We start from the raw sequence: 22,551 nt of genomic DNA, 5'->3' as shown, positions 1-22,551 counted from the left end.
ATCTTGCATGGAGCCCCAGACCGAGGGTGATTGACGGTCATCTTGAACCTCTTCCATTTTCTAATAATTGCGCCAACAGTTGTTGCCTTCTCACCAAGCTGCTTGCCTATTGTCCTGTAGCCCATCCCAGCCTTGTGCAGATCTACAATTTTATCCCTGATGTCCTTACACAGATCTCTGGTCTTGGCCATTGTGGAGAGGTTGGAGTCTGTTTGACTGAGTGTGTGGACAGGTGTCTTTTATACAGGTAACGAGTTCAAACAGGTGCAGTTAATACAGGTAATGAGTGGAGAACAGGAGGGCTTCTTAAAGAAAAACTAACAGGTCTGTGAGAGCCGGAATTCTTACTGGTTGGTAGGTGATCAAAAATGAATGGCTGAAGTATTGATGATGATTATGAGTATATGATGCATGGAATGTTAAAGTATAAGTGTATGACTGCGTGTATTCTTATTTTTAAATGTATGTAGTTCTGTCCTTGAGCTGTTCATGTCTATTAATGTTCTGTATTATGTCATGTTTTATGTTTTGTGTGGACCCCAGGAAGAGTAGCTGCTGCTTTAGCAGTAACTAATGGGGATATTAATAAAATGCCAAATACCAAAACCCATGAGACAACAAACCACAGTCTCCCCTACTGTTTATGGTGGTTAAAACTAGGAGGAGAATAAGGGGGAAAAACTCTAGCACACTGCAGTAAACTACATGAAGATCGATTGATTGAAATGGTGGTGTAAGATCCATTGTGCTAGGTGTGCAACCTATACGTTTTTTTCAATAGATCACTAGGAGTGATCATCTCAGACCAAATTATCAGCACAGTAGAAACTCTGTGTCCTTGGTGGGATTCAAAAAGCTAATCCAAGTGTTGCAGCAGATCATTTACAAGAGAGAGTTTAAAGCCTTAATCATCGTCCTTGGTGGTCTTTTGTGCTCTGAGGGCAGAGCAGACTGTGCCAAGCAAAGGCTACCCTTCTTCTTTGTGTTGCCTTGAAAGAAAGAAAATTGTCCTCTATCACCCTAGCCACCCACCTCCCTAATATCCGTGCTACAAAGTCCTTCTCTTTATGTTCCAAGTACTTGGTGTGGTTTTCTTCATATCTTAACAGTGCCTTGACTCACTTCTGTGGCACAATATATTCCATTCTTCATGTGAGAGATAGTATTGAGTTTGACAGTGACTATTAGAAGTGATCTAGACATCTTTTTTGTGGCATCTCATCCTTCTCAGTTTTAAATTCCTTTTACGTGATACATTACCTACACGCATCTGGTTTTCTATAGTAATGCAAGATGTTAAATATTATCAGCAAACTCAACTGAACATACGTCTTATGAATAGGCAGGCTCTTAGTTGCTCCCTCCAGTACAAAGCATTAGTAATGTATACAGTACGTGCCTACAGATTTTGCTCGATCATCGTCTCATTATATGCACACTCCTTTCAGTGACTTGTCTGAGAGTCTTTCCGTGTTCTGGACTTCTACTTTGATGGGTTTATTTCCATTGCCAAAAGGATCTTTGCTGAGCCAGACAGAGCCAATGTTAGTTCCAGTTTTACTGAGTTTGGGTGAAGATATACAGTGGGGAGAACAAGTATTTGATACACTGCCGATTTTGCAGGTTTTCCTACTTACAAAGCATGTAGAGGTCTGTAATTTTTATCATAGGTACACTTCAACTGTGAGAGACGGAATCTAAAACAAAAATCCAGAAAATCACATTGTATGATTTTTAAGTAATTAATTTGCATTTTATTGCATGACATAAGTATTTGATCACCTACCAACCAGTAAGAATTCCAGCTCTCACAGACCTGTTAGTTTTTCTTTAAGAAGCCCTCCTGTTCTCCACTCATTACCTGTATTAACTACACCTGTTTGAACTCGTTACCTGTATAAAAGACACCTGCCACACACTCAATCAAACAGACTCCAACCTCTCCACAATGGCCAAGACCAGAGAGCTGTGTAAGGACATCAGGGATAAAATTGTAGACCTGCACAAGGCTGGGATGGGCTACAGGACAATAGGCAAGCAGCTTGGTGAGAAGGCAAAAACTGTTGGCGCAATTATTAGAAAATTTAAGAAGTTCAAGATGACGGTCAATCACCCTCGGTCTGGGGCTCCATACAAGATCTCACCTCGTGGGGCATCAATGATCATGAGGAAGGTGAGGGATCAGCCCAGAACTACACGGCAGAACCTGGTCAATGACCTGAAGAGAGCTGGGACCACAGTCTCAAATAAAACCATTAGTAACACACTATGCCGTCATGGATTAAAATCCTGCAGCGCACGCAAGGTCCCCCTGCTCAAGCCAGCGCATGTCCAGGCCCGTCTGAAGTTTGCCAATGACCATCTGGATGATCCAGAGGAGGAATGGGAGAAGGTCATGTGGTCTGATGAGACAAAAATAGAGCTTTTTGGTCTAAACTCCACTCGGCGTGTTTGGAGGAAGAAGAAGGATGAGTACAACCCCAAGAATAGCATCCCAACCATGAAGCATGGAGGTGGAAACATCATTCTTTGGGGATGCTTTTCTGCAAAGGGGACAGGACGACTGCACCGTATTGAGGGGAGGATGGATGGGGCCATGTATCGCGAGATCTTGGCCAACAACCTCCTTCCCTCAGAAAGAGCATTGAAGATGGGTCGTGGCTGGGTCTTCCAGCATGACAACGACCCGAAACACACAGCCAGGGCAACTAAGGAGTGGCTCCGTAAGAAGCATCTCAAGGTCCTGGAGTGGCCTAGCCAGTCTCCAGACCTGAACCCAATAGAAAATCTTTGGAGTGAGCTGAAAGTCCGTATTGCCCAGCGACAGCCCCAAAACCTGAAGGATCTGGAGAAGGTCTGTATGGAGGAGTGGGCCAAAATCCCTGCTGCAGTGTGTGCAAACCTGGTCAAGACCTACAGGAAACGTATGATCTCTGTAATTGCAAACAAAGGTTTCTGTACCAAATATTAAGTTCTGCTTTTCTGATGTATCAAATACTTATGTCATGCAATAAAATGCCAATTAATTACTTAAAAATCATACAACGTGATTTTCTGGATTTTTGTTTTAGATTCCGTCTCTCACAGTTGAAGTGTACCTATGATAAAGATTGCAGACCTCTACATGCTTTGTAAGTAGGAAAACCTGCAAAATCGGCAGTGTATCAAATACTTGTTCTCCCCACTGTATATATATATATTAAAAAAACACAACAAAGAGCTGGCTCCTAATCAAAGGTTTAAGGAGATAGCTCCACGATGATACGACTCAGGAAAAGACAAGCTCCATCTGTCAACTGTTAGACCAGTCTTAAGAAGCCCCTGGCCGACTATAGACTAGTGGTCTTCTTCATACAGGGATGTTTTTGTGGTCTGGCTGGTTCTTCCTGTCTCCTACCTCCATCGTCCAGCATTGACATATCTGCCCTCTGTGTGTACACACTTCATCACCTATATTACATCCATATGATCCACTCCGGCTGTATAACCATATCTGTCTAGTGACTCTCTCATGTTACCCTTACTGAGGTTTCACTTGGAAAACTGTTCGATGATACAATAGATAAAGGTTAGATGAATGGAAAACAAAAATTATACTCACTGATGTCTTTTCCCTCACTCAAAAGGCCTTGTCTTGTTCCCAACAGGCACGAGGGAGTCAGCATTCGTGTATGCCCTGTCTGCGGCGGCCATCAGCCACACCATAGCGCAGGCGTGCACGTCGGGGGACCTGCGGCTGTGTTCGTGTGGCCCCATCCCCGGGGAGATCCCTGAGCCGGGCTACCGCTGGGGTGGCTGTGCAGACAACCTGCACTACGGCCTGGTCATGGGCTCCAAGTTCTCTGACGCCCCCATGAAGATGAAGAAGGCAGGCTCCCACGCCAACAAGCTGATGCACCTGCACAACAGTGAAGTGGGGAGACAGGTACAAAGTCATCTTATTATCACAGATCACTGATGACTTACTGTTCATTCTATGTAGTAGTATTCAGAGGTGGGACCAAGTCACTATTATTCGAGTCACAAGCAAGTCTCAAGTCACAAGGTCCGAGTCTCAAGTCGAGTCCCAAGTAGAACGAGCCGAGTCTCGAGTCAAATCTAAGTTTTTTCAAGTCAAGTCTCAAGTCAAGTTTTAAAAAAAATCTATACATGCAATGACTGTTTATTGAGGCTTCCAGATAGCCCTTTTCATTATTTTGTCTATAACACATTTAGATTATTTTATAATATATTTTTGCAACTAATTCCAAATGTATACATTTCAAGCAGTTTTGACACACCAAAATACCAGTAGCTAGGCCTATGCTAGTAATTGTTGATTGATGCCCCATTGCTGGTGAGCTTGCAAAGTAAACAGTTAATATTCTTGATCACCAAACAAATTATGGAGCTAGATATTTATTTATGGTAATCCTCTCTCCCTAGCTAGCTCAGTGGTTCTCAAACTTTTTGACCCAAAAGCCCCAAAAAGAAGTGGTTGAAAGCTTGCGACCCACACACACACACACATGCCTGATGCACATACAGTGAGGTAAAAAGGTATTTGATCCCCTGCTGATTTTGTATGTTTGCCCACTGACAAAGACATGATCAGTCTATAATTTTAATGGTAGGTTTATTTGAACAGTGAGAGACATAATAACAACAAAATAATCCAGAAAAATGCATGTCAAAAAAGTATTTGACCCCCTCTCAATCAGAAAGATTTCTGGCTCCCAGGTGTCTTTTATACAGGTAACGAGCTGAGATTAGGAGCACACTCTTAAAGGGAGTTCTCCTAATCTCAGTTTGTTACCTGTATAAAAGACACCTGTCCACAGAAGCAATCAATCAATCAGATTCCAAACTCTCCACAATGGCCAAGACCCAAGATATCTCCAAGGATGTCAGGGACAAGATTGTAGACCTACACAAGGCTGGAATGGGCTACAAGACCATCACCAAGCAGCTTGGTGAGAAGGTGACAACAGTTGGTGCGATTATTCGCAAATGGAAGAAACACAAAATAACTGTCAATCTCCCTCGGCCTGGGGCGCCATGCAAGATCTCACCTCGTGGAGTTGCAATGATCATGAGAACGGTGAGGAATCAGCCCAGAACTACACGGGAGGATCTTGTCAATGATCTCAAGGCAGCTGGGACCATTGTCACCAAGAAAACAATTGGTAACACACTATGCCGTGAAGGACTGAAATCCTGCAGCGCCTGCAAGGTCCCCCTGCTCAAGAAAGCACATATACAGGCCCGTCTGAAGTTTGCCAATTAACATCTGAATGATTCAGAGGAGAACTGGGTGAAAGTGTTGTGGTCAGATGAGACCAAAATGGAGCTCTTTGCCATCAACTCAACTCGCCGTGTTTGGAGGAGGAGGAATGCTGCCTATGACCCCAAGAATACCATCCCCACCGTCAAACATGGAGGTGGAAACATTATGCTTTGGGGGTGTTTTTCTGCTAAGGGGACAGGACAACTTCACCCCATCAAAGGGACGATGGACGGGGCCATGTACCGTCAAATGTTGCGTGAGAACCTCCTTCCCTCAGCCAGGGCATTAAAAATGGGTCGTGGATGGGTATTCCAGCATGACAATGACCCAAAACACACGGCCAAGGCAACAAAGGAGTGGCTCAAGAAGAAGCACATTAAGGTCCTGGAGTGGCCTAGCCAGTCTCCAGACCTTAATCCCATAGAAAATCTGTGGAGGGAACTGAAGGTTCGAGTTGCCAAACGTCAGCCTCGAAACCTTAATGACTTGGAGAAGATCTGCAAAGAGGAGTGGGACAAAATCCCTCCTGAGATGTGTGCAAACCTGGTGGCCAACTACAAGAAACGTCTGACCTCTGTGATTGCCAACAAGGGTTTTGCCACCAAGTACTAAGTCATGTTTTGCAGAGGTGTCAAATACGTATTTCCCTCATTATAATGCAAATACATTTATAACATTTTTGACATGCATTTTTCTGGATTTTTTTGTTGTTATTCTGTCTCTCACTGTTCAAATAAACCTACCATTAAAATTATAGACTGATCATGTCTTTGTCAGTGAGCAAACGTACAAAATCAGCAGGGGATCAAATACTTTTTTCGCTCACTGTACGCTAACACGCGCACACAATCGCTGCGCAAATGTAGCCTGTCATTACAGCCATTACAGCCATTCCTGTTAGCAGCCAATAACAACTAGGGATATCATGTCACTTCTTTGAGTCCAGAGCAAGCAAAAACATACGGCCGACCTGTATGCAGCGGAGGTTGCAGGATCGACTGGAAAGCATTGTCTGTCTGCACAGCACGCTTAGCACTATCACTTTGGAGGGTCGCCTGCCTGCCGAATGCTCGTTGCCAACTGAACTGGGTAGCCCTTTTCTTCCTCACAAATACCGTAATTAATTCACCAGAATATGTTACATTTTCATCCCATAATATTGAAGGCAGTGCAATGTTACAGCTATCCTTAGACATGATATAGCCAGTAGCCACCCAAACTAGGCCTATCTGAAATATGAAATTATCAATGAAATCGCCAGGTAGCCTATTGTTCTGGCAAAGATGCCTCCGTAGTTGATTTCTAAACTGTATATTATATGGATAAATAATATAAACGTATGCCCACTCAGTTTTTGCAAAACTGGAGAAAATAATGCAGGTGCTTTCTGGTCACTAATCTCTGGATATACTTGCTCGTCTTTACGTGCCAATGCTGATGACTGGTCATTGGTCAACAATCAAGACCTGCAACTTTTTGGTTCTGAAGCACAGATTAGATGTTTTTGAGACAATAATTTGGTATAATACCGTAGGGTAGGCCTATATTAGAAACCAGATCAAGTAGGCAAAGGTATATACACTATATATAAAATACAAATGGTAGGCTATATGTAGCCTATTAAAATATGTATGAAGAATATGTATTTTTCCCATTCAGTTTCATACTCGCGACCCCCCAAAACGTGGAGAGTAATCCACAGAGACTCTGTGCCACACAATGACTGAAAACATTTTACAAAACCTAGCCAGATCATTTCAAGGCATCAGTCTCAAGTCAACGTCGAGTCACGAGTCTTGAGGCTAGTAGTAGTAGTAGTAGTCGCAGTAGGAGTAGCAGTAGTAGTTTGGCTTGAAAGATGGATATATGGATGACTATTTGGGCATACAGTGCATTCTGAAAGTATTCAGACCCCTTTACTTTTTCCACATTTTGTTACGTTACAGCCTTATTCTAAAATTGATTAAATTGTTTTTTCCCCTCATCAACTCTACACACAATACCCCATCATGACAAAGCAAAAACAGATTTTTTTGAATTTGTGCAAATGTATTAAAAATAGAATACATACAGTAAGTATTCCGACCCTTTACTCAGTACTTTGTTGAAGCACCTTTGGCAGCGATTACAGCCTCGAGTCTTCTTGGGTATGACGCTACAAGCTTGGCACACTTGTATTTGGGGAGTTTCTCCTATTCTTCTCTGCAGATCCTCTCAAGCTCTGTCAGGTTGGATGGGGAACGTCGCTGCACACCTATTTTCAGGGCTCTCCAGAGATGTTCGATCGGGTTCAAGTCCTAGCTCTGGCTGGGCCACTCAAGGACATTCAGAGACTTGTCTTCCTGTTGGAAGGTGAACCTTCGCCCCAGTCTGAGGTCCTGAGCGCACTGGAGCAGGTTTTCATCAAGGATCTCTCTGTACTTTGCTCCGTTCATCTTTCCCTCGATCCTGACTAGTCCCCCAGTCCCTGCTGCAAAACATCCCCACAGCATGATGCTGCCACTACCATGCTTCACCCTAGGGATGGTGCCAGGTTTCCTCCAGATGTGACGCTTGGCATTCAGGCCAAAGAGTTCAATCTTGGTTTCATCAGACCAGAGAATCTTGTTTCTCATGGTCTGAGAGTCCTGTATGTGTCTTTTGGCAAACTCCAAGCGCGCTGTCATGTGCCTTTTACTGAGGAGTGGCTTCCGTATGGCCACTCTACCATAAAGGCCTGATTGGTGGAGTGCTGCAGAGTGGTTTGTCCTTCTGGAAGGTTCTCCCATCTCCACAGAGGAACTCTGGAGCTCTGTCAGAGTGACCATCGGGTTCTTGGTCACCTCCCTGACAAAAGCCCTTCTCCCCCGATTGCTCAGTTTGGCCAGGCGGCCAGCTCTAGGAAGAGTCTTTGTGCTTCCAAACTTCTTCCATTTAAGAATGATGGAGGCCACTGTGTTCTTGGGGACCTTCAATTCTGCAGAAATATTTTGGTACCCTTCCCCAGATCTGTGCCTCGACACAATCTTGTCTCGGAGCTCTACGGCCAATTCCTTTGACCTCATGGCTTGGTTTTTGCTCTGACATGCCCTGTCAACTGTGGGACCTTATACAGACAGGTGTGTGCCTTTCCAAATCATGTCCAATCAATTGAATTTACCACAGGGGTATTGTGTGTAGATTGCTGAGATTTTTTAATTTTTTTAATCAATTTTAGAATAAGGCTGTAATGTAACAAAATATGGAAAAAGTAAAGGGGTCTGAATACTTTCCGAATGCTGTATATAGCTCTTGTCAGGGCCTATTACTGTAAATCAATCCCTTTGTGCAATCTTTGACATATTTTCTGCTATAGCATTAGCCTCAATAGGAACAGTGTTTTACGTTCACGTCCTCCATCTTTCTTCCAGGCGCTGAGAGATGCGCTGGTGATGAAGTGTAAGTGTCACGGTGTGTCTGGCTCCTGCTCCATACGGACCTGCTGGAGAGGCCTGCAGGACCTGAAGGACATCGCCATGGACCTGAAGACCAAGTACTTGTCAGCCACCAAGGTGGTGCACAGACCCATGGGTACGCGCAAGCAGCTGGTCCCCAAGGACATCGACATCAGGCCCGTCAGAGAGAACGAGCTGGTCTACCTGCAGAGCTCTCCGGACTTCTGTGCCAAGAACGACAAGCTGGGTTCCGTCGGCACCCAGGACAGGTGAGACTGTTACAGGAATTGTGTGTATGTGTGTGTGCATTTGTATTTATTAAGGATCCCCATTAGCTGCTGCCAGCAACATTAAATTAAAAATATTACATGACATTACATTTCATAACACTTTTCATAACACATTAAGTGTGTGCCCTCATGCCACTACTCTACTACCACATACAGTGGGGAGAACAAGTATTTGATACACTGCCGATTTTGCAGGTTTTCCTACTTACAAAGCATGTAGAGGTCTGTAATTTTTATCATAGGTACACTTCAACGGAATCTAAAACAAAAATCCAGAAAATCACATTGTATGATCTTTAAGTAATTAATTTGCATTTTATTGCATGACATAAGTATTTGATCACCTACCAACCAGTAAGAATTCTGGCTCTCACAGACCTGTTAGTTTTTCTTTAAGAAGCCCTCCTGTTCTCCACTCATTACCTGTATTAACTTCACCTGTTTGAACTCGTTACCTGTATAAAAGACACCTGTCCACACACTCAATCAAACAGACTCCAACCTCTCCACAATGGCCAAGACTAGAGAGCTGTGTAAGGACATATGGGATAAAATTGTAGACCTGCACAAGGCTGGGATGGGCTACAGGACAATAGGCAAGCAGCTTGGTGAGAAGGCAACAACTGTTGGCGCAATTATTAGAAAATGGAAGAAGTTCAAGATGACGGTCAATCACCCTCGGTCTGGGGCTCCATGCAAGATCTCACCTTGTGGGGCATCAATGATCATGAGGAAGGTGAGGGATCAGCCCAGAACTACACGGCAGGACCTGGTCAATGACCTGAAGAGAGCTGGGACCTCAGTCTCAAAGAAAACCATTAGTAACACACTACGCCGTCATGGATTAAAATCCTGCAGCGCACGCAAGGTCCCCCTGCTCAAGCCAGCGCATGTCCAGGCCCTTCTGAAGTTTGCCAATGACCATCTGGATGATCCAGAGGAGGAATGGGAGAAGGTCATGTGGTCTGATGAGACAAAAATAGAGCTTTTTGGTCTAAACTCCACTCGCCGTGTTTGGAGGAAGAAGAAGGATGAGTACAACCCCAAGAACAGCATCCCAACCGTGAAGCATGGAGGTGGAAACATCATTCTTTGGGGATGCTTTTCTGCAAAGGGGAGAGGACGACTGCACCGTATTGAGGGGAGGATGGATGGGGCCATGTATCGCGAGATCTTGGCCAACAACCTCCTTCCCTCAGTAAGAGCATTGAAGATGGGTCATGGCTGGGTCTTCCAGCATGACAACGACCCGAAACACACAGCCAGGGCAACTAAGGAGTGGCTCCGTAAGAAGCATCTCAAGGTCCTGGAGTGGCCTAGCCAGTCTCCAGACCTGAACCCAATAGAACATCTTTGGAGGGAGCTGAAAGTCCGTATTGCCCAACGACAGCCCCAAAACCTGAAGGATCTGGAGAAGGTCTGTATGGAGGAGTGGGCCAAAATCCCTGCTGCAGTGTGTGCAAACCTGGTCAAGACCTACAGGAAACGTATTATCTCTGTTATTGCAAACAAAGGTTTCTGTACCAAATATTAAGTTCTGCTTTTCTGATGTATCAAATACTTATGTCATGCAATAAAATGCAAATGAATTACTTAAAAATCATACAATGTGATTTTCTGGATTTTTGTTTTAGATTCCATCTCTCACAGTTGAAGTGTACCTATGATAAAAATTACAGACCTCTACATGCTTTGTAAGTAGGAAAACCTGCAAAATCGGCAGTGTATCAAATACTTGTTCTCCCCACTATATCTACAATACAAAATCCATGTGTATGTTCCCTGTTCTGAGCCAATTTAAATTTTCTGAGGTCCCTCTTTGTGGCACCTGACCACACGTCTGAACAGTAGTCCAGGTGCGACAAAAGTAGGGCCTGTAGGACCTGCGTTATTGATAGTGTTGTTAAAATGACGTTTATTATGGACAGACTTCTCCCCATCTGTTTTGACCATGACAGTTAACATCCAGGGTTACTCCAAGCAGTTTAATCACCTCAACTTGCTCAATTTCCACATTATTTATTACAAGATTTAGTTGAGGTTTAGGGTTTAGTGAATGATTTGTTCCAAATACAATGCTTTTAGTTTTACAAATATTTAGGACTAACTTATTCCTTGCCACCCATTCTGAAACTAACTGCAGCTCTTTGTTAAGTGTTGCAGTGATTTCACTCGCTGTAGTAGCTGCCGTGTATAGTGTTGAGTCATCCGCATGCATAGACACACTGGCTTTACTCAAAGCCAGTGGCATGTCATTAGTAAAGATTGAAAAATGTAAGGGGTCTAGACAGCTGCCCTGGGGAATTCCTGATTCTACCTGGATTATGTTGGAGAGGCTTCCATTAAAGAATACCCTCAATTTTCTGTTAGACAGGTAACTCTTTATCCACAATATAGCAGGGGGTGTAAAGCCATAACACATACGTTTCTCCAGCAGCAGACTATGATCGATAATGTCAAAAGCCGCACTGAAGTCTAACAAAACAACTCTCACTTTTTATCATTAATTTCTCTCAGCCAATCAGTCATTTGTGTAAGTGCCGTGCTTTTTGAATGTCCTTCCCTATAACCGTGCTGAAAGTCTGTTGTCAATTTGTTTATAGTAAAATAGCAATGTATCTGGACTAACACTATTTTTATCAAAAGTTTACTAAGGGTTGCTAACAGGCTGATTGGTCTGCTATTTGAGCCAGTAAAGGGGGCTTTACTATTCTCTGGTAGCGGAATTACTTTTGCTTCCCTCCAGGCCTGAGGGCACATACTTTCGAGTAGGCTTAGATTGAAGATGTGGCAATATCGTCCACTATTATCCTCAGTAATTTTCCATCCAAATTGTCAGACCCCCTGATAAATAACAACAACAATGTTCACCTCTTCCACACTCACTTTCCACACTCACTGTGTGTGTGTGTGTGTGTGTGTGTGAGAGAGTGTGTGCGCGCGCGCACTATGTGCTTTATGTTCATAAAAGCATGGTGTCATGTAGGGCTGTTGCGGTGACTGTATTACCGCCACACCGGTGGTCACGAGTCATGAAGGCAGTCAAATTCCATGTGACCGTTTAGTCACCGTAATTAGGCTTCTCCAAGCTCTGATGCTGCTGATGGTCATTAGTAGCCTACCAAACTTGCTAACTGTCTGGTACTCAGCACTCTATTGTCCCTCTAATCACTCTGACATCAATGCAAATGTAATCGAAAATCTAATCAAACACTTCATGAGAGCCCATGAGGTCATGTTGCGCAATATTTCTATAGGCTATGCAATTGAGCGAGAAAACAGAGTGATGACCTCTATTAAAAAGAGGAGGATCCCATCAGCTTTCTATAGGCTAGGCCTACTATATTTATTTATCAACTTTCCTAATATTAAGCAAATATTAAGCACATTGCTTATCTTTACAACAGGAGTATAGCCTACCTGGCTGGCATGAAAATGAACCACAGGAATAGCGTCCTCCATTCGCTATTTAAGTGCAGAGATTACATTAATTTTTTCCCATGCCCCTGTTTCGAGACAGGTGCATGATAATGGTCCATTGTAAATCAAAACGAATTTCACATATACACTGCTCAAAAAAATAAAGGGAACACTAAAATAACACATCCTAGATCTGAATGAATGAAATAATCTTATTAAATACTTTTTTCTTTACATAGTTGAATGTACTGACAACAAAATCACACAAATATTATCAATAGAAATCAAATGTATCAACCCATGGAGGTCTGGATTTGGAGTCACCTTCAAATTTAAAGTGGAAAACCACACTACAGGCTGATCCAACTTTGATGTAATGTCCTTAAAACAAGTCAAAATGAGGCTCAGTAGTGTGTGTGGCCTCCATGTGCCTGTATGACCTCCCTACAATGCCTGGGCATGCTCCTGATGAGGTGGCGGATGGTCTCCTGAGGGATCTCCTCCCAGACCTGGACTAAAGCATCCGCCAACTCCTGGACAGTCTGTGGTGCAACGTGGCGTTGGTGGATGGAGCGAGACATGATGTCCCAGATGTGCTCAATTGGATTCAGGTCTGGGGAACGGGCGGGCCAGTCGAATAGCATCAATGCCTTCCTCTTGCAGGAACTGCTGACACACTCCAGCCACATGAGGTCTAGCATTGTCTTGCATTAGGAGGAACCCAGGGCCAACCGCACCAGCATATGGTCTCACAAGGGGTCTGAGGATCTCATCTCGGTACCTAATGGCAGTCAGGCTACCTCTGGCGAGCACATGGAGGCCTGTGCGGCCCCCCAAAGAAATGCCACCCCACACCATGACTGACCCACCGCCAAACCGGTCATGCTGGAGGATGTTGCAGGCAGCAGAACGTTCTCCATGGCGTCTCCAGACTCTGTCACGTCTGTCACATGTGCTCAGTGTGAACCTGCTTTCATCTGTGAAGAGCACAGGGCGCCAGTGGCGAATTTGCCAATCTTGGTGTTCTCTGGCAAATGCCAAACGTCCTGCACGGTGTTGGGCTGTAAGCACAACCCCCACCTGTGGACGTCGGGCCCTCATACCACCCTCATGGAGTCTGTTTCTGACCGTTTGAGCAGACACATGCACATTTGTGGCCTGCTGGAGGTCATTTTGCAGGGCTCTGGCAGTGCTCCTCCTGCTCCTCCTTGCACAAAGGCGGAGGTAGCGGTCCTGCTGCTGGGTTGTTGCCCTCCTACGGCCTCCTCCACGTCTCCTGGTAGCGCCGCCATGCTCTGGACACTATGCTGACAGACACAGCAAACCTTCTTGCCACAGCTCGCATTGATGTGCCATCCTGGATGAGCTGCACTACCTGAGCCACTTGTGTGGGTTGTAGACTCCGTCTCATGCTACCACTAGAGTGAAAGCACCGCCAGCATTCAACAGTGACCAAAACATCAGCCAGGAAGCATAGGAACTGAGAAGTGGTCTGTGGTCACCACCTGCAAAACCAGTCCTTTATTGCAGGTGTCTTGCTAATTGCCTATAATTTCCACCTGTTGTCTATTCCATTTGCACAACAGCATGTGAAATGTATTGTCAATCAGTGTTGCTTCCTAAGTGGACAGTTTGATTTCACAGAAGTGTGATTGACTTGGAGTTACATTGTGTTGTTTAAGTGTTCCCTTTATTTTTTTGAGCAGTGTATATTATTTAGTATATGTAAAGAAAAGATTAAATCAAGAATAGTCTGATGGGTGACAATATTAGCCTCTCACTTGTGAATTATATATTATCACTTGTGAATGATGCCCAGCTTAATGCAAGAAACAATGCCTTTTTGTGTGACTTTTTCAAATCATAGTCGCACACCTCATGTAACCTAGCCCATAGGCCTATATGTATATAAGGTTTGTATCACAACTAAAGTGGCCAAATAACTTCTTAAAATGAAGCACATTAATCCGCTTTACAATAGGTGTAGAGCCTAACTGGCAAGAGTATTTTCACCATTAAAATGCACCTTTATAATAAAGCATTACATGCATAATCGTATTTGTGGTCACTTTTGATAATGGTGTTTTCCCGCTAATGGAACATTTGCGCTTATAGCCTACTGCCGTGTGCGCATTGCTGCGCTTATACAGTGAGGGAAAAAAGTATTTGATCCCCTGCTGATTTTGTACGTTTGCCCACTGACAAAGACATGATCAGTCTATAATTTTAATGGTAGGTTTATTTGAACAGTGAGAGACAGGATAACAACTAAAATATCCAGAAAAACGCATGTCAAAAATGTTATAAATTGATTTGCATTTTAATTAGGGAAATAAGTATTTGACCCCTCTGCAAAACATGACTTAGTACTTGGTGGCAAAAACTCTTGTTGGCAATCACAGAGGTCAGACGTTTCTTGTAGTCGGCCACCAGGTTTGCACACATCTCAGGAGGGATTTTGTTCCACTCCTCTTTGCAGATCTTCTCCAAGTCATTAAGGTTTCAAGGCTGACGTTTGGCAACTCGAACCTTCAGCTCCCTCCACAGATTTTCTATGGGATTAAGGTCTGGAGACTGGCTAGGCCATCCAGGACCTTAATGTGCTTCTTCTTGAGCCACTCCTTTGTTGCCTTGGCCGTGTGTTTTGGGTCATTGTCATGCTGGAATACCCATCCACGACCTATTTTCAATGCCCTGGCTGAGGAAAGGAGGTTCTCACCCAAGATTTGACGGTACATGGCCCCGTCCATCGTCCCTTTGATGCGGTGAAGTTGTCCTGTCCCCTTAGCAGAAAAACATTTTGGCCTCATCTGACCACAACACTTTCACCCAGTTCTCCTCTGAATCATTCAGATGTTCATTGGCAAACTTCAGACGGGCCTGTATATGTGCTTTCTTGAGCAGGGGGACCTTGCGGGCGGTGCAGGATTTCAGTCCTTCACGGCGTAGTGTGTTACCAATTGTTTTCTTGGTGACTATGGTCCCAGCTGCCTTGAGATCATTGACAAGATCCTCCTGTGTAGTTCTGGGCTGATTCCTCACCGTTCTAATGATCATTGCAACTCCACGAGGTGAGATCTTTCATGGAGCCCCAGGCAGAGGGAGATTGACAGGTCTTTTGTGTTTCTTCCATTTGCGAATAATCGCACCAACTGTTGTCACCTTCTCATCAAGCTGCTTGCCGATGGTCTTGTAGCCCATTCCAGCCTTGTGTAGGTCTACAATCTTCTCCCTGACATCCTTGGAGAGCTCTTTGGTCTTGGCCATGGTGGAGAGTTTGGAATCTGATTGATTGATTGCTTCTGTGGACAGGTGTCTTTTATACAGGTAACAAGCTGAGATTAGGAGCACTCCCTTTAAGAGTGTGCTCCTAATCTCAGCTCGTTACCTGTATAAAAGACACCTGGGAGCCAGAAATCTTTCTGATTGAGAGGGGGTCAAATACTTATTTCCCTCATTAAAATGCAAATCAATTTATAACATTTTTGACATGCGTTTTTCTGGAGTGTTTTGTTGTTATTCTGTCTCTCACTGTTCAAATAAACGTACCATTAAAATTATAGACTGATCATTTCTTTGTCAGTGGGCAAATGTACAAAATCAGCAGGGGATCAAATACTTTTTTCCCTCACTGTAATGTGAAGAAATAGCCTAATAGTTTATCAACATTTTAAGCTAAATGTTCTGATCTGTTGCGTCAGCCTCATTACGTAAAAAAGTTTATTTGATGCTAGTGGTTGTATTAATTTGGGATCTATCGCATCCCACAACTGTCCCAGACTATGTTTGGAATATGTATTTCTCGCACAGAATAGAATAGGTCAACTTTTGTACTATGGGGGATAGTAGATTGACATAGGCTAGTGCTTTTGCTGTTCGTTAGGCCTACTCATCTTGTTGGCTGATGAAATGTAAATGTGCACAGTTCTTCCAATATCTTCAATAAGCACCTCGGAATTGGATAAGGACGCACGCAGTTGCGTCCCCGATGTGTCTGTCTTCACTTGTAGCCTGTGAGAAAGACCCGATCACGTGATGGAGAGCCGTGTGAGTGAGCTGAGAGGTGCTTCTGAGCAGGCAGCACTCAGGGAGAAGGGCTGCAAAAGGCATGGATTTTTATGGCCACACAAAGGGGATGCCGCCGGGAAATTCAAGGCATTATCAAGTGCTTCTCAAATTGTGAATGGGAGACTGATGAAGTGCATACAGCCTGCGCAAAAAACAAAGCAGAGCTGATGCCTTTCAAGCAACTTTTTTCAAATCATCATTAGAGTCGCATCACGCAGCCTTACAATGTATTAAAAATCAAAACATATAGCCCAATGTTTGTAGAACAACTAAAGTTACATTAACAACTCTAAATTAAGCATATAGGAGTACCTATTTATTTGTTAACCGCTCAACACAGAATAGCCACATGTGCGCACTCCCTCAAATCGTTTGGAGAAAATATCCTTTATATTTTATTCAGCTTTGTTCAATTGTATTCTTCATACTATAAAATAATATAAAATAATGCCATGGAATTCTAAGCAAATCTTGTCTGCTAAATGAACTAGTGTAGCCCACAGCCATATGGCATAGCCAGATCAGGACCTAATATAAGGACAACTCAGAGTACGCTATTCTGTTCTTCTGAAATAGACTACATTTTCTTCATATCATGTTTCTTTAGACCTGTCTAAAATAAATAATGGATTTATTGTGAAGGTGTAGGCTATATTACATGGATTTATTAGACTTTTTTAAATGTAGATGTTCCAAAGGTCTGCATCAGTGGCTTGTAGGCTATGTGTGGAAGCCAGGAGATGCAAAATGTGTTTATGTTAATTAACAGTCAATTACAGTGAGACCGACAGTTACTTGCTTGACAATCACCGGCTGACTAAATTTCGTGACCGCCACAGCCCTAGTGTCATGGGTGGTGCATTGTGGAGGAATAGTCAGCCTGATCTTATAGACTAGACGTAACATAGTTAACGTAAATCCGGGACACTCAAATGACTATGATATGTTACGTTTGGCATGGTTACATAAGACAGAATGTTACTTAAGCAAAACGAAAGTAGGGTGGTTGGTCAGGGTGGATAGGTAGACGTATAACGTGAATGTCTAGCAAACCAAAGGTTGCATGTTCGAATCTCATCACGGACAATTTTAGCATTTTAGCTAATTAACAAGTTTGCAACTATTTACTACTTTTTAGCTACTTTGCAACTACTTAGCATGTTAGCTAACCCTTTCCCTAAACCTAACATTAACCCTTTAACATAACTCCTAAACCTAACATTAACCCTAACCTAACCCTAACCTTAACCCCTAACCCTAAACCCTAGCCAAGCTAATGTTAGCCATCTAGCTAACGTTAGCATTAGCCACCTAGCTAACGTTACCCACAACAAATTAGAATCTGTAACATATCATATGTTTTGCAAATTCGTAACATATTGTAAGAATTGCAATTCGTAACATATTGTATGAATTGCAATTTGGAACATATCATACGAATTGTAATTCGTAACATACATACGAAATGGATGACGGACGTCCATAAATTAATACATACCATGCGAAATGTAACATATCATACTAGTTGGAGTGTCCCAAATATACATTTACTATGTTACGTCTACCCCTGAATCCAGGTTGGAATATAGGACCTTACAAAAACATTGATACTCTTTTGTGAAAGCTCTACATACTCAGTATGCTGGCCTGGCTCTGCCTGGTTCCCGCTCCACAGCCCATCCAGCTGACATTTAGGAAATTACCAATCCTGTTTGTTTTCTCAAGCAGGGAGTTCGTCCAGGATGTTGATTTAATTAGCTGCTGCCCTCCCTGGTGGCAGGCACCATTTTGTTTTGAGAATCCCTGATAAAGCAAGTGGTCCCTGAGATTGGCCTGTCTGTGGTATGTCTGAGCACGTGTCACTGACATGCCCATTGTGACTGGTGCCCTTGTGTTGCTATCAGACAGGGGTGAGTAATGTGGTTATTCTTAGAGCCTGAGTGCATTCAGCTGATATCGATTTGAGAGCACGACACAGAGGGGAAATGGGTAATGGTCCCGAAAGATAACACAAGACTCTCTCTATTCATCTGAAGGTTTTTATTAGGAAATATATGTTGCATGTTGTCGGTCGGACCACTGTGAGAACTTAGTGGGAAGTAAGGGGTATTTTCTTTGTCTGAGGTAAGGGCCAGATATAAAGAGGTCTGACCACCCCCCTTCTACAAAAATGTGCTAGCCATCTTTGGCAGCCTAGTGGATTTTCAGCCTTTTGTATCTTTTGCCATGGATATTCATTTTAGTAGTGTAGCTAAATCTCTGCTATTTGGTTTTGGACTGCAGAAGATGTATGACGAATTTCAATAAGGAATAGGGTTTAGGGCTCTTGTAGCTGGAAATGCGGAACATTGAAAACAATTCATGCAAATGTCTCTTTAGGACACTTAACAGATAACCTGAAGACATGCTCTGTGTCAGGTGCAGTCACTGTGCTCCATGCATCTATTGTCCCCAACCTGATAAGGGGCCCGTCACACGTGGTCTATAGCATATATTCAGTGCTTTACGCTGAGTCACAAGGCACCATCAGGCTCCTGCAATTGTTGGTGGCCGTCTGCGTGGCTATGTGTGCCGTGTGGTGTGTGTTTCCAAGAGGGTCCCAGGGGTCTGGGGGATGTTTTAACCGCTCCATCCCACACCACCTCCTCCCCATCACATGGCCTCAGCACCATCCACCTCACTCCCACGATCCCTAGCCACTCCATAAGGGATAGTGCACTTTGGGTGACCCTGACGGAGCCGTGTTCAATGGTACACACTTCAGGGTGGCCTTATCTGTGTTTACCCTTCAAGTGAGTTCTAATCTCACTACTCCTCGCCATGGATAGCTTTGACCCCGTTGATAATACCTGGAGTGTAATAGCAGCAAACATATGTAGCCTCCTCCTTAGTAAAGGATATAAATGTTGGAAGCCTCCTTCTGTAGAAAGCTGTCCAGTGATATACACTTGTGCCACTGTGAGCCTTGTAGCAATGTTCATTGTGGGGTTAAAATGTGTTCTGTATTAATAAGAAATGCATAACAAGTTAAATCTCAATAACATCCCCAGAGCTGAGGGATGATCAGTATCTCAAAGGCAACAAGCGCTGTGGGTCTCACGAGGGACGGCACCATCGAAGGATGTGTTTTAGTTCAGAATTGGATTAGTAGCTCTGACTGTGAGACACAGCTGTGTGAGAGCGATGTGGAGTTTACAGATGGTCATGTCCTTTTGATCCATTAACTTTACACCAGGCACCAGACTGAAAGGGCAGATTTTCCCTGACAAAACATATCTGTGTAGAGCTATTGTTAATTGGCCTGTTCCAAAGGCCACTATTGTAATGAGTCTGTCCTACTTTTCCCAATGACTCTACCTTCCCTCCCGCCCCTCCACCCCTTCCCTCCTCATCCCTTCTCTGTCAGCAGGCTTCAGCCATCCTCTCAGTGTCTCTGTCTCTCACCAAGCTGGCCATTAACACTCTGGTATTATAAAACAATGCAATTATGTGGAGCGAGAGTGGGTTAAATAGAGGGAGGGCTCCCGTGTGTATTCACTGTGATTTATGATAGGTCTATTCTCTGCTCACTTAAGATGCCCCCAGGCTTAAGAAAGGGTCCCAAGCAAAGCATTCGGTGCCCTAAGACAAAACACAAGGGGAAAATGTTTGGGTGAATGCACAATAAGCATTCGTCAAGCTCCCCCTTTTAGAGACCTTTGTGAGGCTTGAGATGGTCTCGGAGTTGTCCAAAACATTGGACAATACGTTTTGGGGTTGATCTTTGAGAGAGGAACTCTTCTAAGGTCAACGGGGTTGTTTGAGGGGGGAATCTATTGGGGAGACCGGGTTCATGTGTGTGTAAATGTTTTGGGGACCTTGAGGTCTTTCCATAAACCACAATGTGTAGAATGGTTTGTTTTTCTTTCATTTGTTTGGGAGCAGAATGAGTGTCATTTAGGAATGCAAAAAGTTCTCAAACATAGTTGTAACTTTTATCCCTTTCTTTCTGTCTGTTAATTCCAGGCAATGCAACAAGACGTCCATCGGCAGCGACAGCTGTGACATGATGTGCTGTGGGCGTGGCTACAACCCCTACACAGAGAAGCTGGTGGAGCGCTGCCACTGCAAGTACCACTGGTGCTGCTATGTCACATGTAAAAAGTGTGAGAGGATCGTGGAGAGATACGTCTGCAAATGAGTCCATTTTGTCTACTTCATCCACCCACCCACCTAACTGCCCCACGTCTCTGGGCTGGGGCCACAGATAACCAAAGCACTACGTTACCAAGAAGGCTTACTTTTGTCTTAAGCTTTAGCATGTATATTTTGACAAGAAACTGTTTATTTTTGTTCATTATTTTTAATTAAACTCTGACTCACAAGCTGGACTTAAAACGTTTTCCATTTTACGAACGCAGACACATGGGTGTTGTGACAATGCCTATCGGTTTACGTGAAGACCACCGTCCTCGAGGGTTTTTTCTTTTTTCTTTCCTTTCATAAATGTGCATTACACTTGCCGTACTCGGATATCAAATGTCTATTTTCGTATACTTTTATTAAAATAAATGATATTGGATTTGGGTTTTTTGAGGAGAGGGACGGTAGTCTCCTCGTTTGCTGTTGGGGGTGTACTTCCAACCTCGTTCTGATGTTGACATTCACTGTTTACTTCAGAACCATTCCACGGAATTCAAAGGGTTCTGAAGGATCCATCGTGTTTTTCCTCAAATGGTAGTCCTTTTTTCAACAGAGAAAGAGAAAGTGAGGAAAAGGGTGCTCAACACACAAAGGGAACTTAAAGTACTTTTAGTCGTGGAACTTTTTTAGTAACTGGTGTTGAACTCTGGACACTTGAGCACTGGAGCTTGACTGGGGACTCACCTGCAGACAGACAGTTCCGTGTGCATCCTCAGGATAAGGACAAAGAACTCCCATTGTTAGAAACAGCACATTATCCCTATAATGTCTGACATGCAGGTAGTCCAAAGCCTAACACTCAGAGCATGTGAACAGAACACATGGGTCTCCTATAATGCCGTGTTATGATGAACCACTCTTGTGTGGCTGTACATACTGTCTTTTTGTATGCTGAATTAAATAAATAAATATTTATAAACTAATTAAAGAATCGTTAACAAGCTCTTTAGATGGAAATTACACATTTTTCCTTTCCCAAGACCACAACTCATCATCATCATCATGGCACATTTTTTTGGTCTAATTTAGAAGAAACTTGGCAAGAGAAATACATAACCTCACAAGCTGATGTTTTTGAAATAGACTAGCTATATTTCTTCCGACCGAAGCTTTACTGTAATTAATAACATCTCAAAGTGTTAAGAAAATAACAATTTCACACAATGACCTGTGACTGTGAGATAAATTAGCACATTTGTAATGTGTTTTAGTGTTCAATCAGAAGGCCAATTGGATCAACCTCTCGATTACAAGTGTTTGTTTGGACATTCCTCGATGTCACATGGGCTATTCATTATGATTCTAGCCTAACCCTCAAACGTTCATCTGGATGATGAGAGATCTTGGATTGGGCTAAACCTCCTATTAAAAAACAAGGCAACAGTAAACATGTTGTGCCCCACGAATGATGCAGGAGATATGCTTGTTCTAAGTTCGGAATTTCAGTTGATTACTATAGCGCCCCCCTTGGGCTTATTAGTGTAATTTTGTAAACGCTGGTGTCTGAGATATTGCGTGTGACTAACGTACGAACGGACGGCGACAGATCCATAGTCCCCCCTCCAATTTCATCATGGGGGACAATAACGATGTTTTAGAAAGAAATAAGCAAAAGAAAAAGGACAGAGCCCTCCCAATCAGTCTTAAGAGAGAGAGAGAGCTTGGTGACAGCTTGTTAAGTAAGTTTTGTCTCGTATGACTGCTGGGTGTATGATTCAGCTCCCCCTTGGGCCAATCAGTGTAATTTTGTAAATGACAGAGCTCTATGGCAAGACACATCATTCACCCAGGTACTAGTCTGGAAAATATTGCGTTGACAGACCTTTGTCCATATTGCCACATATCAAGTTTCATGCGGATCAGTCATTCGGTGCCAGAAGAGTCAAGTTTTAAATGTTTTTCACAAAATTCA

The 22,551-nt window shown here is 43.4% G+C and overlaps 1 protein-coding gene across 1 annotated transcript in view; it reads left to right on the top strand.

Annotated features, from left to right (window-relative positions):
- The window catches only part of LOC121573581 (protein Wnt-11), a 30,752-nt gene extending 9,196 nt beyond the window's left edge, over positions 1–21,556 (top strand). The window contains exons 4-6 of the mRNA XM_041885672.2: positions 3,648–3,925; positions 8,656–8,948; positions 20,463–21,556. Coding sequence (XP_041741606.1) covers positions 3,648–3,925; positions 8,656–8,948; positions 20,463–20,637 — 746 coding nt within the window. The 3' untranslated portion in view covers positions 20,638–21,556. The remainder of the gene's footprint in view (positions 1–3,647; positions 3,926–8,655; positions 8,949–20,462) is intronic.
- Positions 21,557–22,551: the final 995 nt, after the last annotated feature.

The sequence above is a fragment of the Coregonus clupeaformis genome, chromosome 9 (genome assembly GCF_020615455.1).
Source record: "Coregonus clupeaformis isolate EN_2021a chromosome 9, ASM2061545v1, whole genome shotgun sequence".
In the NCBI taxonomy this organism is placed as follows: domain Eukaryota; kingdom Metazoa; phylum Chordata; class Actinopteri; order Salmoniformes; family Salmonidae; genus Coregonus; species Coregonus clupeaformis.
Note: the sequence above shows the minus strand (reverse complement) of the source record. Positions and strands in the feature narration are given on the sequence as shown.